The sequence below is a fragment of the Equus przewalskii genome, chromosome 29 (genome assembly GCF_037783145.1).
Source record: "Equus przewalskii isolate Varuska chromosome 29, EquPr2, whole genome shotgun sequence".
NCBI lineage: Eukaryota > Metazoa > Chordata > Mammalia > Perissodactyla > Equidae > Equus > Equus przewalskii.
The window spans coordinates 40,567,971-40,581,975 of NC_091859.1; the positions used below are offsets into that span (position 1 = coordinate 40,567,971).

General features: G+C 49.3%; 1 protein-coding gene across 6 annotated transcripts in view; it reads right to left on the bottom strand.

Annotated features, from left to right (window-relative positions):
• EFCAB6 (EF-hand calcium binding domain 6) overlaps positions 1–14,005 on the bottom strand; it is a 231,704-nt gene that overhangs the window by 97,313 nt on the left and 120,386 nt on the right. For all 6 annotated transcript variants that reach the window (XM_070600030.1, XM_070600034.1, XM_070600028.1 and 3 more), the window contains 2 exons: positions 11,018–11,191; positions 9,275–9,443 (listed from right to left, as the gene is read on the bottom strand). In XM_070600030.1, the coding sequence (XP_070456131.1) occupies positions 9,275–9,443; positions 11,018–11,191 (343 nt within the window). The remainder of the gene's footprint in view (positions 1–9,274; positions 9,444–11,017; positions 11,192–14,005) is intronic.

Genomic DNA, 14,005 nt, shown 5'->3' on the forward strand with positions numbered 1-14,005 from the left:
AAAGATCTTAAATAGCTCTAAACATGTTATGTGGACATCCTGCCCTTACAGAGGTGGAGCACACGAACTCCCCACTCCTTAAGCGTGGGCTGTGCATGGTGGCTTTTTCCCAAAGAGTGCAGTATGGAAATAGAGAGTGAAAAAGAGTACGTTCACACTGGAGAAGCCTGACAGACGCCCCTCAGCCAGGTGACCAAGGTCAACACCGCACGGATCAGTCATGGTGACAGCACCTGCCCCGATGGGATGCGATGAGAAGGGCACCTTACCTCTGTGGTCCCCCTTCCAAAAACATCACCCGAGTCTGATCCTGAGAGAAATTTCAGATAAATTCCAACAGAGGGACATCCTACAAAACATCTGACCAGTCCTCCTCAAAACTCTCAAGGTCACCAAAAACAAGGAAAGTCTGAGAAACTGTCACAGCCCAGAGGAGCCTAAGGAGACACGACAACTAGATGTCATGTGGGGTCCTGGATGGGGTCCTGGACAGAAGAAGGATGTGAGGTAAAAATGAAGGAAATCTGAATACGGAAACACAGAGAGTTAGCTGCCAGTACACCTGCTTAAAAGAACTACAAAAGGGAGGTCCTTACGCAGAATAAAAACGAGTCCAGGTGACGCACAGACGTGAGCTGGAGAGGACAGCAGCAAGGGTGGAGCTGGGTACACACAGCAGCTTATTTACTCCAAAAATAACAGTGAGTGTCCTGTGGGATTTAACATATATGTAAAACTGAAATGCGTGACAGCAATAACACAAAAGATAAGATGGGGCAAGTGAAATTAAAGTATTTCTCAAAGCTGGCAGTGTTAGGGGAGTGGAACCGCTGCTATGTGACCACACACAACAAGACAGGACACAGGCCGTGGTCTCCAGGACCCACAGAAGAAGGTGCTCCCCGACAAGCTAATAGAGGGGAAAGGGAAGAATACAGATAATGGATAATCTGAAAGAAGACAAGAAGGTCAGAAAAAGAAACATGACACAGCTGGGTTACACAGGAAAGATTAAGATGACAGATAGAAAACCAACTATGTTAGTAATTTACTAAACATAAAATGGACTGAATACCCCAAGTAGCAGAGTGTCCTGCTATGTGCTGCCCGTGAGAGATTTACTTTAAACATAAGCACCCAGGAAGTTTTAAGTAAAAGGGTAGAAAAGGATATACCACGCTAACACTAATCAACAGAAAGCTGAAGTAACTATATTATTATCAGACAAAAATAGGCTTGAAGGCAAGGAGCATTTCTCTGGATCAGGAGAGTCGCGTCATAATGATAAAGGAGACAATTCACAGGAAGTTTCAGCAACTCTAAATCTATGTGTACCCAATAATTTAGCTTCAAAGTGAATAAAGCAACAATCAACAGAATAGAAAAGGATCTCACTAGACAAACCCACAATCAGATGGGCGACTTCAACACCCTTCTCTCAAGAGCTAACAGAACGCGCAGACAAAACTTTGATGACATCGAAGTTACGAAAAACACAACTCATAAAATCAACCTAATACTTAGGTTGACATAGTTAGAAAACTAAGCGTCTGTGATGGAGCACACATCCTTTTCAAGTTCTTGTGGAACTTACCAAAATTGACTGTATGTTGGGTCACAATCCAAGCCTCAATGTATTTCAAGGATTGGTCGAAGGCATTGAGACTTTAGAATCTATTCTCTGATCACAGTGGAATCAACTTTAAAATCGACAATAAAAGGTAAACTAGAAAATCCCAACTGTTTGGAACTTAAACAATATACTTGTTAAATAAACCACGGGGAAGAGAAGCAAACAGAAGGGAAATTATAGAATATTTTGCACTGGATGATTATGGAAATACGATATAACAAAACGTCTGTGGTGGGGCTAGATCTGCACCTGGAGGGCAATGTGTAGCCATCAATTCATGTATTAGAGACACAGAGGCTGCAAGCAACGGTCCAACGTCACATCTCAAGAAATCAGAAAAAGAAAATAAATCCCAACCAAGGAGAAGGAAGAAAATAGTCAAGGTAACTGCAGGAATAAATTCATGTAAAATGGATATACAAGAAAAAAATAGAAATAAAGTTGTTACTTTGAAAAGACTAATAAAACTGACAGATCTCAACTTCTGCTTCTGGATAGGATGGAGTAGTTCACAGCAAGCAAACATTCCCAAGGAAAACCAGAAAAGCCCAATCAATTACCAAATAGTCATGAGGCACGGGAGAGCCGAGGAAGCCCTGAGATCTGAAGGACTGAGACCCCAAAGCGGGAAGGACTCGTCAGAGGCCAACTGAGGCCACGCAACTGCGCTTTCCCTGGGAGTGGCAGACGACTCTGGGAGGGGACTTCAGACTGAGAAATAGGTTTGGGCCGGGCAGAGGGCCGCTCCAGCAGAGCTTTCGCTGGTTATGCGGCACTGAAAGGCCAAACTGGAGACTGAGGGGGCAGGCTCAAGGGGTGCCTGGTGTCCCCTTGCAGACGTGCCGACCTCTGGACCTGCTCGGGGCTGGAGCCTAAAGACCTAAAATGGAACCTCTGAAAAGCACAACGCAAGTCCCCAGACCGTGGCTCTTAGAAGACCGAGGCCCAGCTGGGAGAGAGGCCCCGAGAACACGAAGGCAACATTGGGAAGCCCTAGAGACGAGGTCACTGGCGCCCGAGGGTCTGCAGCTGCTCCGCCCTGAGGGTCGGCCAGTTGGGCACAGCCGGGTGCTGAGAGAATCCAGCTTTGGCCTCTGGCAGAGGGTTCTGACCAGAAGAAAGAGACATAAATATATACTTTTGATGTTTTTGTGGGGCTTGGACCACGTAAGACGTAAGGGACGTAGAACACACCGTCGCCTCCTTAGGATGCTGTGAGGTCAGGAAGCTCACGAGCTGAGTCCACGCGTCCTACCCCCGCCCGTCCTCAAGAACAGGCCCTTCTTCCGTTCTCCCCGAGCGTTTCTCAGCTGAGCCATACCCCCGCACAAGGACGGGAACCTGGGCTCCGCGCTGAGTGCGAGGAGGCCGCAGAGCCAGCCTCGAGAACTCCTCTCTGTGCGACAGTGGGCGACACGCGGGATGTTTCATCACGACGTTGAAAGCCTTGCCCTAAAAGGGCGAGGGGGGACATGACCCCGTACAGGCCTCGCGCTCTCTCTGGGCTCTGCCCTGTGTGGACGCACCTGTGTGTCTCTCATTACAACAGTGTCTGTTTGTCCCTCTTATTGCCCCCCTTGTTTTCGTGTTTTTCCCCTCACAAAACTGACCCTAACACATAATGAAGAGTTTTTAAAAAATGTCTGTTTTATTTACCAAAATTGTATGCTTCCCAAGGGAAGATTTAAAAGCAGGTGAATGAAAATATCGAATACTTGACTTTTTAAAAAACCAACTTCGCCCAGAGTCACCGCAGTCATTTGCTGCGCTCATCCACAGCCAAGGGCTGGGAGAGGCTCCGCAGTGTCCGTGCGGCTTGGGCTACGTCCTGGTCCCCGCCCTAGGTGGGCAAGACTGCATGTGAGCAGGAAGTGATGGCAGAGAGGTGGAAGGGGGCGTGTGTCTGACCAGCGCCAGGGGACATGAGGCGTCCCGAGGGCAGGAAGAAGGGCCACTCGCTCCTGCCAAACAAGGCGAGGCGTCCTTGCCTTCGAGCAGCCAGGGAGCACAGAGCTGAGGGCGCCAGAAGTCGGGGCTCTGGGGTGGGCTGTCAGCGACTGCCGCTCCCCTAGGCCGTGGCTCCAGGGCTCTGCAAGTCTGCTGAGCGGCCCTGCAGCCCCGCGTCTGTCTCCAGAGGCCTCAGCCGGGACTCGGGACGTGGGACTAGGAATAAAGGTGAGCCAAACAGCGCTCAGTGTGTTTACAGAGGATGAAGAATAACAATTTCCCACCGGAAGCAGCCGATTACAGGGGGCTTGGATGGTAAAGCGGCCCTCAGGTTCCTGATGGATGCAATAGCCCAATTAGTCTAATTACTCAATTAGACTAATTTTGACTCATGTGTCCTCGGGTGTTTCATCATTTCATGTTCCCCATGGGTTACTGGCCCCAGGCAATGAAACTTCTGCTTTATTCATGTTCCCCATGTGGCTTAGTCCTATAGGTGTGCAACAGGCCCCTCGAAACGTTTACTGAGAGAAAGGATGGCAGAGATGGTTATATATTTGCCTGCCTAATATATATTTATATTCTCTCCTTCTCCCATAGGAACAGAACCTTACTTTTTCTGGAGGTAGTAATGTACCCAGCCAAAAATCATATATATTTTATACATATCTATCTATCTATCTCCAAATAGCATAGTCCTGATCAATAAAATGTAAGTAGAATGTAAAATGTAAGGTGCCAGGGGAAGCTTTCAGAAAAGCCCTCTAAAAAAGAAAGATTTGTCTGGCTCAAGCCTTTTGCCCTTCATCTTTCCCCTTCTTTATGCCTGAAACGTGTGTGTTGGCTGGTGCTCCAGCAGCTACCTTGCATGCATGAGGACGAGACTGAAAGAGTAGAAAGCTAGAAACAGTCTGGGTCTCTGAAGACAGCAGAGAGCTGCCGCATGGGCCTTGAACAGACAACTTCTGAACTCCTTGTTACAAGAGAGGAAAACACCCCTCTCTCTTATTAAAGATACTGTTTTTGGGGGTTTGCTGCTAACAGCACATAAAGGAGAGGGAGAGGACAAGAAAAAGTATCTAGGGAAGAAACATAAAGATTCAAAACCACTCTAAAGTTCAAAAACAGTTTTTCTGCAACACCACCAGTTCTTGACTCATTATTTAAATAAAATGACACATTCAAAATATACCAAAGTCACAGGCTATGTGGCACAGTGGCCAGAGCAACGAACTGGGAGAGGAGGATTTCCTGGGAGAAAGCACACGGCTTACAGGGTTGTTGCGAGAAAGGATTTAAGGTATGATGCAAAATACCGGAGCAGGTCTGGCACAGTTCCAGAAAGAAGAGTTCCCTCCCCCACTCCCCAGTGGAAATGACGCGTTGAACCACGAAAAGTGCACTGAGTCACCAAAACCCCAAAGGCTCGGCCTTGGTCAGGACTGCCAGCTCAGTGTGCTGCCTGGTTGTCTCACATAATCAGGGACTCTCATGTCGCTTACATTAAAGAGCGACAACGGGGGGAAGACAGAGTGTTCATCAGCAAACAGACCTTGTCTAGTAGACAGAACCTTCCTGACCGCAGTGGTGAAAACAAGTCACAGCGTCCTGCGGGGACACTGTGGGGCCTCGACAGATTTGAGGACCCTGAGGTCCCACTGAGCTCTGGGTTCCATTCTTACACTTCTCCTTCATCACACGTGTGTAGCCAACCACCTTCCGCCCTGCCACCGGGAAGGCGACGCTGGTGAGAATAAATAATTAGCGCTTCTGATTTAGAGGCCAAGGCAGCCAGGACAGCGGCCAAGAGGGCCTACGTTCAAATGGCGAACAACTGTGTGCACGCATAATTGGGCACGCGGATATATGCGACCTAGAGCTCCTCTCCCACTTCCCCCGGGATGGAACTCTGCAACCAGTCACTATCCTAACGGGGGTGATACAGGTTTGGGGGAAGAGGAGGGCAAGAACGTTGCATATCCACAACCAAAGTGACAGGAACAGGGGCGTTCCTATCAAAATTAGTGTCCTTCTCACAAAACTCTGAGGCCGGATACAACCTCGAGTTGCCATGAGTTACACCCAGCCAGCCTACACTACGCCCAGCTGCCTGTATTACACCCGGCGAAGGGCCTGAGGCTGCTACAGACAGACGTGGGTTCAAACCCAAGGGCCTGAACAGCTTCCCAACTGAGCAACGCGGAGCCACTGCCATAACTGCTAAGCCTTGGTCTCCTCGCTTGTGAAACGGGCATCACGGAACCTCTACCTCGCGGGGCTCCCGTGAGGATGAGGAGCGGCATCCGTGAAGCCATGTCCACAGCCCCTGATCACTGAGGGGCTCAATGAGTGGGAGCTGCAGTGACAGTCACAGCCTCATCTTGATTCCATCACAGAATCACTACCGTTGTCATCACGCTACAGATCTCTAGAGAAGTGGGCTCCAAGCTCTTCCTGGCGCCGAAGGCCAACCTTCCCGACCTTTCTCATCTGGGCGCCCCGCATTAGGTCTGACCTGAATTCTTTCTTCCTACAGAATAGGCCCGTGATTTTCTAGCTCTGACTGCACTGGCAGGAGGATTATCCTGATCTGTGAACAATCTCTCCAGTTAACAAGGACAATTTACATTGACATGATGCCTTGAAGTTACCAGCTTATGATGTTCAAACCCAGGTCCCTAGCAGACTGTTTAAATCACCCCACAGTTGGGGACCTTCCAGCTAAAGGGCTGGTCACGACAGGATGCTTCCCAAAGGTTAAACCCAGCAAGTCACTTGGAGGGAAACCAGAGGATAATCTGCCTAATTGGGTTCACAGTGAATCGGTCATTAATTTCCATGTTAAAACAACGAACTTCTCTCCTGGCATGTGGGTCTTTCGTGGCTTCCTTCTCCCTTTGCCCCTTCCCAGGCGCACGTCTCCGGGAGGCAGGGAAGTCTCCAGGAAGCCAGGAAACGGGGAGAGGAAGAGGCACGCAGGTGCCGCAGGGAAGCAAGCAGAAGAACATCTGTTCAAGGAGCTGCCCCTCAAGGTCGTCCCCAGTGCAGAGAAACTCAGGGGCAGGGAAGGGGCTAGGGTGGGTCTGGGGCTCTGCCACGGACAGGTGTGGCAACCAGCTTCATGTCTAGGAATCCCAGTGGGCTTCTGAAACCCCGCTTCCCTCAGCCCTCATCCATCTATCATGGCATCCATTCAGGGCTCCACTGGGCATTCTAGTTACTGCTCAAATTCATCTATTCATTCAACAAACGCTTACTGGCCCTACTAAGTGTCAAGCCCTTGGGATGCAGCACTGTCCAAAAGAGATAAAAATGTCTACCTTTGGAGCACATGTTTTAATGGAGGAAAACAAGAAACTAGCAAGATAAGGAAACAAACAAAAGGCTTACAAATACGATACCTATGGCTAAGGAGATGATGCTGCCGAAGAAGACTCAAGTAAAGGAGGTAAGGCAGGAGGGCAGGTTGGATTTGCCATGGGGCTCTCAGGGTCCCTCAGTGGGAGAAGTGCCATTGGACAAAGGCTTGAAGGAGGTGACTGGACAGCCAGGCAGATATGGGAGGAACAGCATTCCAGACAGAGGGGACGGCCAGTGCAAAGGTGGGAGTGACCTGTGTCTGAGGAAGAGCTGGGGGCCGGTGTGGCTGCAGTGTGCTAAGCAAGGTGGAGGGTGGCGAGACTTGAAGCCAGAGAGGTGATGGGTGGTTGGGTCATGTGGGGCCCTCTAGGCCTTTCCAGGGCTCTGGTTTTCATTCGAGTAAGGTGAGGAGCCACTGGAGAGCTCTGAGCAGGAGTGGCCCGCTCTGACTGACTCATGGAGGGTCGCTCTGGCGCCGGGTTGAGAATAAATGGTGGTGGGGCAAGGCCGGGAGCAGGAGACCAGGAGGAGGCTGCGGTAACAACCGGCAAGAGGTGACGGTTGGAAGCAGGGGTGGTGGGGGGGCGTCATCGTGTTCTGGGATGATTTTCAAAAGGGCCAACAGGCTCTATTGATGTATTGGATGTGGGTGTAAAGAAAGAAGAGAGTCAAGAAAGACGCCCAGGTTTTAGCCCTGAGGATTGGAAAAGAGGTTGTCCTCGACTGAGAACAGAAAGGCTGGGGCAGAACGGCTTTGGTGAGAATGTGGGCATCTCTCCGACACCCGCCTGGAGAAGTCCAGTAGGCAGGTGGGTACCTGAGCCTGAAGCTTCAGGAGAGCGGTCTGGGACGCGACCCAGAGATGTAAACGAGGGAGTCACTGGCTGGTCGACGGCAGATAAAGCTGAAAGATGGAAGAACCTGCAGCTGAGCTCATGGACCTAAAGGTGTTCTCAGGTGAGCAGGGGCAGGAAGCGGTCCTCGGAGTCACCAGTCATGGGTGTCAGTCCCTGCTGTGCCACCACCTACTGCTCTTCTCTAAGGTAACCGGTTCCCCTCTCTGAAAACTCAGAGGCAGACTAAGGTTGGTTCTTAGTTTCTGTGAACCCATGAACTGACTCTGAATCAAGAACGCCGAGCACCGTGATCGTTGGAGACTATTACGTACTAAGGGTCAGGACTGGTGCCAGGTGACTGGGGGGGAACCAGAACCTAGGACAAGGTGCCCTGGGAGAGTTAGATGATTCGCACCCACTTACCCTCATTCACTCCACAGAAATTGCTCTCATCAGAGTCATCAGTGACTAATTATCAGCCACCTGGTTCCCCAAACCAGAAACCTGGGAACCATCCTTGAGCCTTTCCTCTCCCTTACTCCCGAACTCTTATTCCTAAGTATTTCTTGAATCCATCTTCCTCACCACGCCCCACACGCTCACACAGCATCGGGTCCTGCACACCTTCTATTTCGCTCTGTTGGGGAGAGCAGGCTCCGGACAGTCTCGATAGCTATCTGATCCCACCTCTGTGCCTCAAGCCCCGCCCCCTCCTCCAGCTGTCCTCCAGGGGGCTGCTGTCAGCAGGCTTGGACACAAGACACGATCGGAGCCTATGACAGCACCTGGCATGGGGGCAGGCACTAGACAAACAGCAGCTACTAATACAATTATTCTCTTCTTGGAAATATATTTCATTGCCTTCTTCTGAATTTGTCCACATGGACACTGCTACACATTAGCTGAAATGCTTTCCTTAAAAATAACTGAAGATGATTACTAGAGGGATCATAATAGGAATTTTAAGCAATCATTTAAATGAATTCCCGAGAAGCCTGTGTCCTTTCTGGCAGACGCTCACCCCTTCCCATAAGCACATGCAAATCAGCGCTCTGAGCGTCCCAGATTTCACTCCCAGATTTTTGCCTCCGTCTCAAGGAACAAACCACAGCTGTGCTATCGCAGCATCACAGGGACGCCTCACTGGCAGAGAGGGGTCCGCGCTGCTTTCATTCCACCCCCATTCGGCCCCACGATGCACAAGCCAGCTCCCCAGTGGACGACCAAACAAGGCATTGATGAATCTGTTGTTTTGAAAGCTTAAGGATCAAAAACTGGCCACATCCACATCAAAAATATTCTCTTAAGAAAGTTGCCAAAGACATTTTTGGCCAAAAGAATCCTTTCAAAGTGCTGAAAGATGCCTAGAAGTGGATCTGCTCTGCCTGGGAACAGACGCTTCCTGAAAACTTCCCGGCTATCCTTTAGCACATGTTAGTAATAAAACAACCGAACTTCTTCAGGAGAGACAGAAACACAGAGAAACCCATTCTCTTACCTTCTTGAAGTCATGCGCATTAATTTTGCGATGAAGTTCCTTGCTGACGTCAAGAAATCGCCTTCTGAACACTGGGTCCTGCCGCCGTATGCAGCTTTTGAGTTTTTCGATCACCTCCTCCTTGGCCATCTTCCTGGTCGCGGTGATTTCGCTCTCAGCGGGCTTGGCTCTGAAATCACGAGCAGGTGTTCAGCTGCAGCGGGGCACTTCCTGCAGACCTCACCACAGGTCTAGAGGACCCCCACGCCACACGCCACACCCCACCACGACGATTACCACCCCCGCTTCTCAGACGAGGAACAAGACGCTCAGACAGATGGAGTGGCCTGGGGACTGGTTGTAGGTTCCGGAGCCAGAACTGCAGGTCAGCAGCTCTGCGTCTGGTCAAAGCTCTTCCTGCGGTGCCAGCGTGTGGGGGCAGGCGGGGTGGGGCACTCAGGAAGAGGACACGGGCTGTCCCTGTGCTAGGGCCTCCACTGTGCTCTGAGCTGCCCGAACATGGCGTGTGACTGGGCAGCCATGCTGAAACAGGGTATTTTTGTGAACTGGAAAATTAAAAGTCAGAGCCCATTCTGAAGCTTTAAATTAAACAGGCTGTTTGGTGGTAACGAGATCAAAGAAGTCATCGAACATCCATGGGCAGGAAGCAGGTCCACCATCATTCCAAGTAGATTAATAAAATATACATTTCGGGGGAGGTGCTGTGCTGTGTGTGGGTGTGAGAGCGTACGCATGACAGGAGAACAATGATTTCTTCAGCTTTCCAGAAGTCTCTTGGGCCCCATTTTGAGGGGAGAACAGCCACGAGGGAGTCACTGATAGCGGACTCTGACTCCTTTCCTGCAGCTTCTGTCAACTTTAGGGGCTCCCCAGGAATGCCCACATTTTATGAAATGCTTAACTGCCATTATTTCTTTCACCAGTTCGAGAAGGCCGGCATATCTCATCATGAATATTTAACCTTTCTCTTAAAATACCATTTTCTGCCCATTTATAAGGCAGCTACTACTGAAATGCCCAGATATTCAAATTCCATTAGCACAGCATTAAAATACCCCATCACCCTCTGCTTAAGAACTTCTAAAAAGGGCTATGACAAAGTGAAGTCTGCTGCGTAGCTCTCCATTTCACCTTTCCTTATGGATTTATTACAAGCCACGAACAAGCAAGTTAAAATAATATCTTTTCATTTGACTAAACCTATATTTTTCAAAACGAAGAAGAGCTAGCATATTCATCAGCCCGATTTTTAATAGATTGACTAAGTATGTTTTATTGTGACAATTCAATTTGGCAATCATTTTAATAATTCTATCATTCACGTTAGAAAATGTTAAGCAGTTTAACGGGTGTATTTTGCAATAAATACTACACAGTGATAAGGAATCTAGGTTTCTGGAAAAGAATAAATGTGCATACGGGTGTGTAGCAGTTGAGTGGCAGGCAGTCCGGGATTCTTGACCCGGGATGGCCACAAAGTTTGTGCGGAACCTGAGGCAAGTCCCCAAAGCTCTCAGACCTCAGTGTTGTCGTCTCTAAACTAACAGGTCGACTGAATAATTCCTCAGATCTCTGCTCGCTCTAAAACTCCCCAACTCTAGTCACTGTATTTACAGTTTGCCATCTTTCTTATCAAAATAATAAAATATTAAAATACTCATTTAGTCAACAAATATTTACTCACTACCCCTTCCGCAACAGCACGTGGTTTTCATAGGTGCTCTCGGTTTGTTTTCCTTTTACCTCTCAGAAAGATCCGGCTGCTGCTCTTCCTCTTTCTGAGGTTGTTCCCTTGACAGCTGATCCTTTGGAACAAGAACTGGAGAGATGGCAGGCGGGCCTTTAATTCCTAGGCATGTCAAAAGTTTCTTGTAAAGGATTCTCCCCGAAGCCATATCGTGAAACTTACTGCAGAGTCTGGATTTTCAAAATAATTAGAACACCCCCATTAGAATGGCTAAAATTAGAAAGACGGACCCCCACCAAGCACTGACGAGGATGCGCGTTCCTCCCGCCTCATCCACTGCTGGTGGGTGTAAAACGGCGTGGCCACGGTCGAAGACAGTTTCGCAATTGAGTCTACATTTACCAGAGGAACGAGACATTCCACCCCTAGGCATCTACCCCAGAGAAATAAAAATGGATGTCTGCACAAAGACTTGTACAATATGTACAGCTGCATTTGTAACAGTCAAAAAATGGAAACAGACCAAATGTCCATCAAGAGATGAATGGATCCCACCATCCGTGGCAAGGCCATCCGATGGAATTCTACTCAGCAATGAAAAGGAACCAACTGTGGCTACACCTAACAACATGACCGCATCTCAAAATCATTATGCCTGATGAATAAAGCCTGACAAAGAGGAGAACATCTTGTATGCTTTCATTTCTATAAAATCCTGGAAAATGCAAAGCAATCTGTAGTGACAGAGCAGATCAGCAGTTGCTAGGAGGGTGGAAGAGATGAATTGCAAAAGGGCACAAGGAAGCTTTGGGGGCTGATGAAAATGTTTGACGTTTTGATTGACAGCTTGTGAGGGTTTCATGGATGCATACACACGATGGATTTCCTCAAATTGTATCATTTAAATACATGCAGTTTGTTGTTTGTAAAGAATATTGCAATACAGATATAACAAATGTAAAAACAGAAAAAAATTACTTTAATTGGAAATTTTGGTAGTCCTTATATTACGTACTGAGTCCAGAAAGGGTAACGTGCTCCAGCTTCGTTGTTCTCAACCCTTATGGAAGTACTTGTATTGGAATTTTGGCACATGCAAATATTTTAGAAAAATGTAGGAAACCACTAATATGGCAGGATCTATTTCTTTGCCAACATTTCATTTAATATTTTTCTCATCATAAAAGTTGCACATGGTCATTGTTGTAAACTTGGTGGAGCCTGAGGCCCAGAACAAAATGCTGCATGTTCATTAAAACGCACAAGGCAACAGAGCACAGTAGTCATGGGCGTGGGCCCTGGGACCGGCCGGCCTGGGGGCGAATGTGAGCTCTGTGACTTCACAGCTCCAGGACTGGAGGCGCGCACACGCGGGTGCCTCTGCGGACGCTTCCAGGGCACTAGTGGGGCCAAAATCATGTCAGTATTAATACTAAGATCATCTGTCTTTTCCCCCATCAGTCTCTCGCATGAGCAGTGGACTTCTCGAAGTCTGAGTACACAGCGCATGATCACCCCTCTCTCTGACCCCCGATGGGAGGCGTGCCCGTGTAGGCTGGCTCCCTCACATTTTCTAAGGCTGTGGAAACGTTTAAGATATAAATGAGGAGCTGGAGTGAGTTTTCAGGGATTAACAGCTTCTTTGCTGCACTTTATTAGCTCATTACTGGCTACCCTTGGTTATACCTGCTGTCATTTCTGTACCCTCATTACCACCCAATAAATCATTATTTTGAAATCCCAAAGTTTTCCTTGAGCCTACAGGGAAACACAACAAGGAAGCACACTTTTGTTTTCTGCAGTAACAGTGTTTAACTGTCTGAGTATTACTTTCTAATAAAGTAAACTCCAGTAGATATACTCCATGTGACAAAAACTCTTGCAGTCCTCGATAATTTTTGAGAGTCTAAAAGGGTTGCGAACCGCTGACCTGGGGCACTTTCCCTTTCTGTGCTCAGTCTCCTCATCTGCAAAATGCACACGATAAAAGTTCCGACCTCAGAGGACTGCTGTAAAGATCGAGGAGGAGGATGCACGTAGAGCTCCTGGCCCTGGGGCTGGCAGGCTGCGTGCGCCTGTGCTCAACAAGCCACAGCAGCAAAACAGGCCCAGGACGGCACACTGGCGGCTTACACACGACGCGGGGGCAGAGCACGAGCTCTGAAGCCATGCTTGCTCGGTAAGTATTCACGGTGATCATAACCGCTTCAACAAATACTTATGCTACTACGCACCGAGCACTGTGCTGCAGCTCTGAACAAACCAGAACCAGCCCCACCGCATGGAGCTTCAAGCGGCCGGGAGGCTGCTCATTCAGAACTGAGGACACGGATCATCTGAAAGCCCAGGGGCAAGACAGAGCTCAGAGTTTTAATAGGAAGCAGTCCGGTCCAGCTGAGCGGAGACCAGCGGAACAGCCCCAGCAAACGGCCACGAGGACTTCCTGCGACTCGGCGCCCGTGAGAGGCTCTACGTCCCCTCTCTCATCTGCGCTTCCCACAACTCTTGCGAGTCATTTGAGTGAGGAAGGAGAGGCTGGGAGCGGGTAAGTGAGCTGCCCAAGTTCACAGCTAGGCCAGGGTCGAGCCGGGATGTGAGTCCAGCCAGTCAGGCTGCAGAGCCCAAGCCCTGGAGAGGTGCGAGGACCACGAGGGCCTGGGAAGCCACGCTCCGGATGTTTTCCTCATGGCAACAGGACGCCCAAGCGCTTTAAGCAGGGTTTCAACGCCATCACGCTGCAGGTCAGACAAAGCCTGGCTACCTCATGGCGAATGGATCTCAAACAGCCAGTTGCCGACACAACCAATACACTAGAACCCTTTTCTCAACACTACATTCTCCAGACGCCTTGCAACTCCGGCATCGCATCTCCGTCCAGACTCCTCTCCGAGCCCCACACCCTCCTGGAGTCTCCCTTGGGTGTCTTCACCCTGACTTGCTGACTTTTCCTGTGTTTCCTAACTGGCAACGGCACTGCCTCTCACTCGGCTGCTTGAGCAGCCGCTGGCTGTCACCAGAGACTCCCTTGCCTGCTTTTCCGTCCC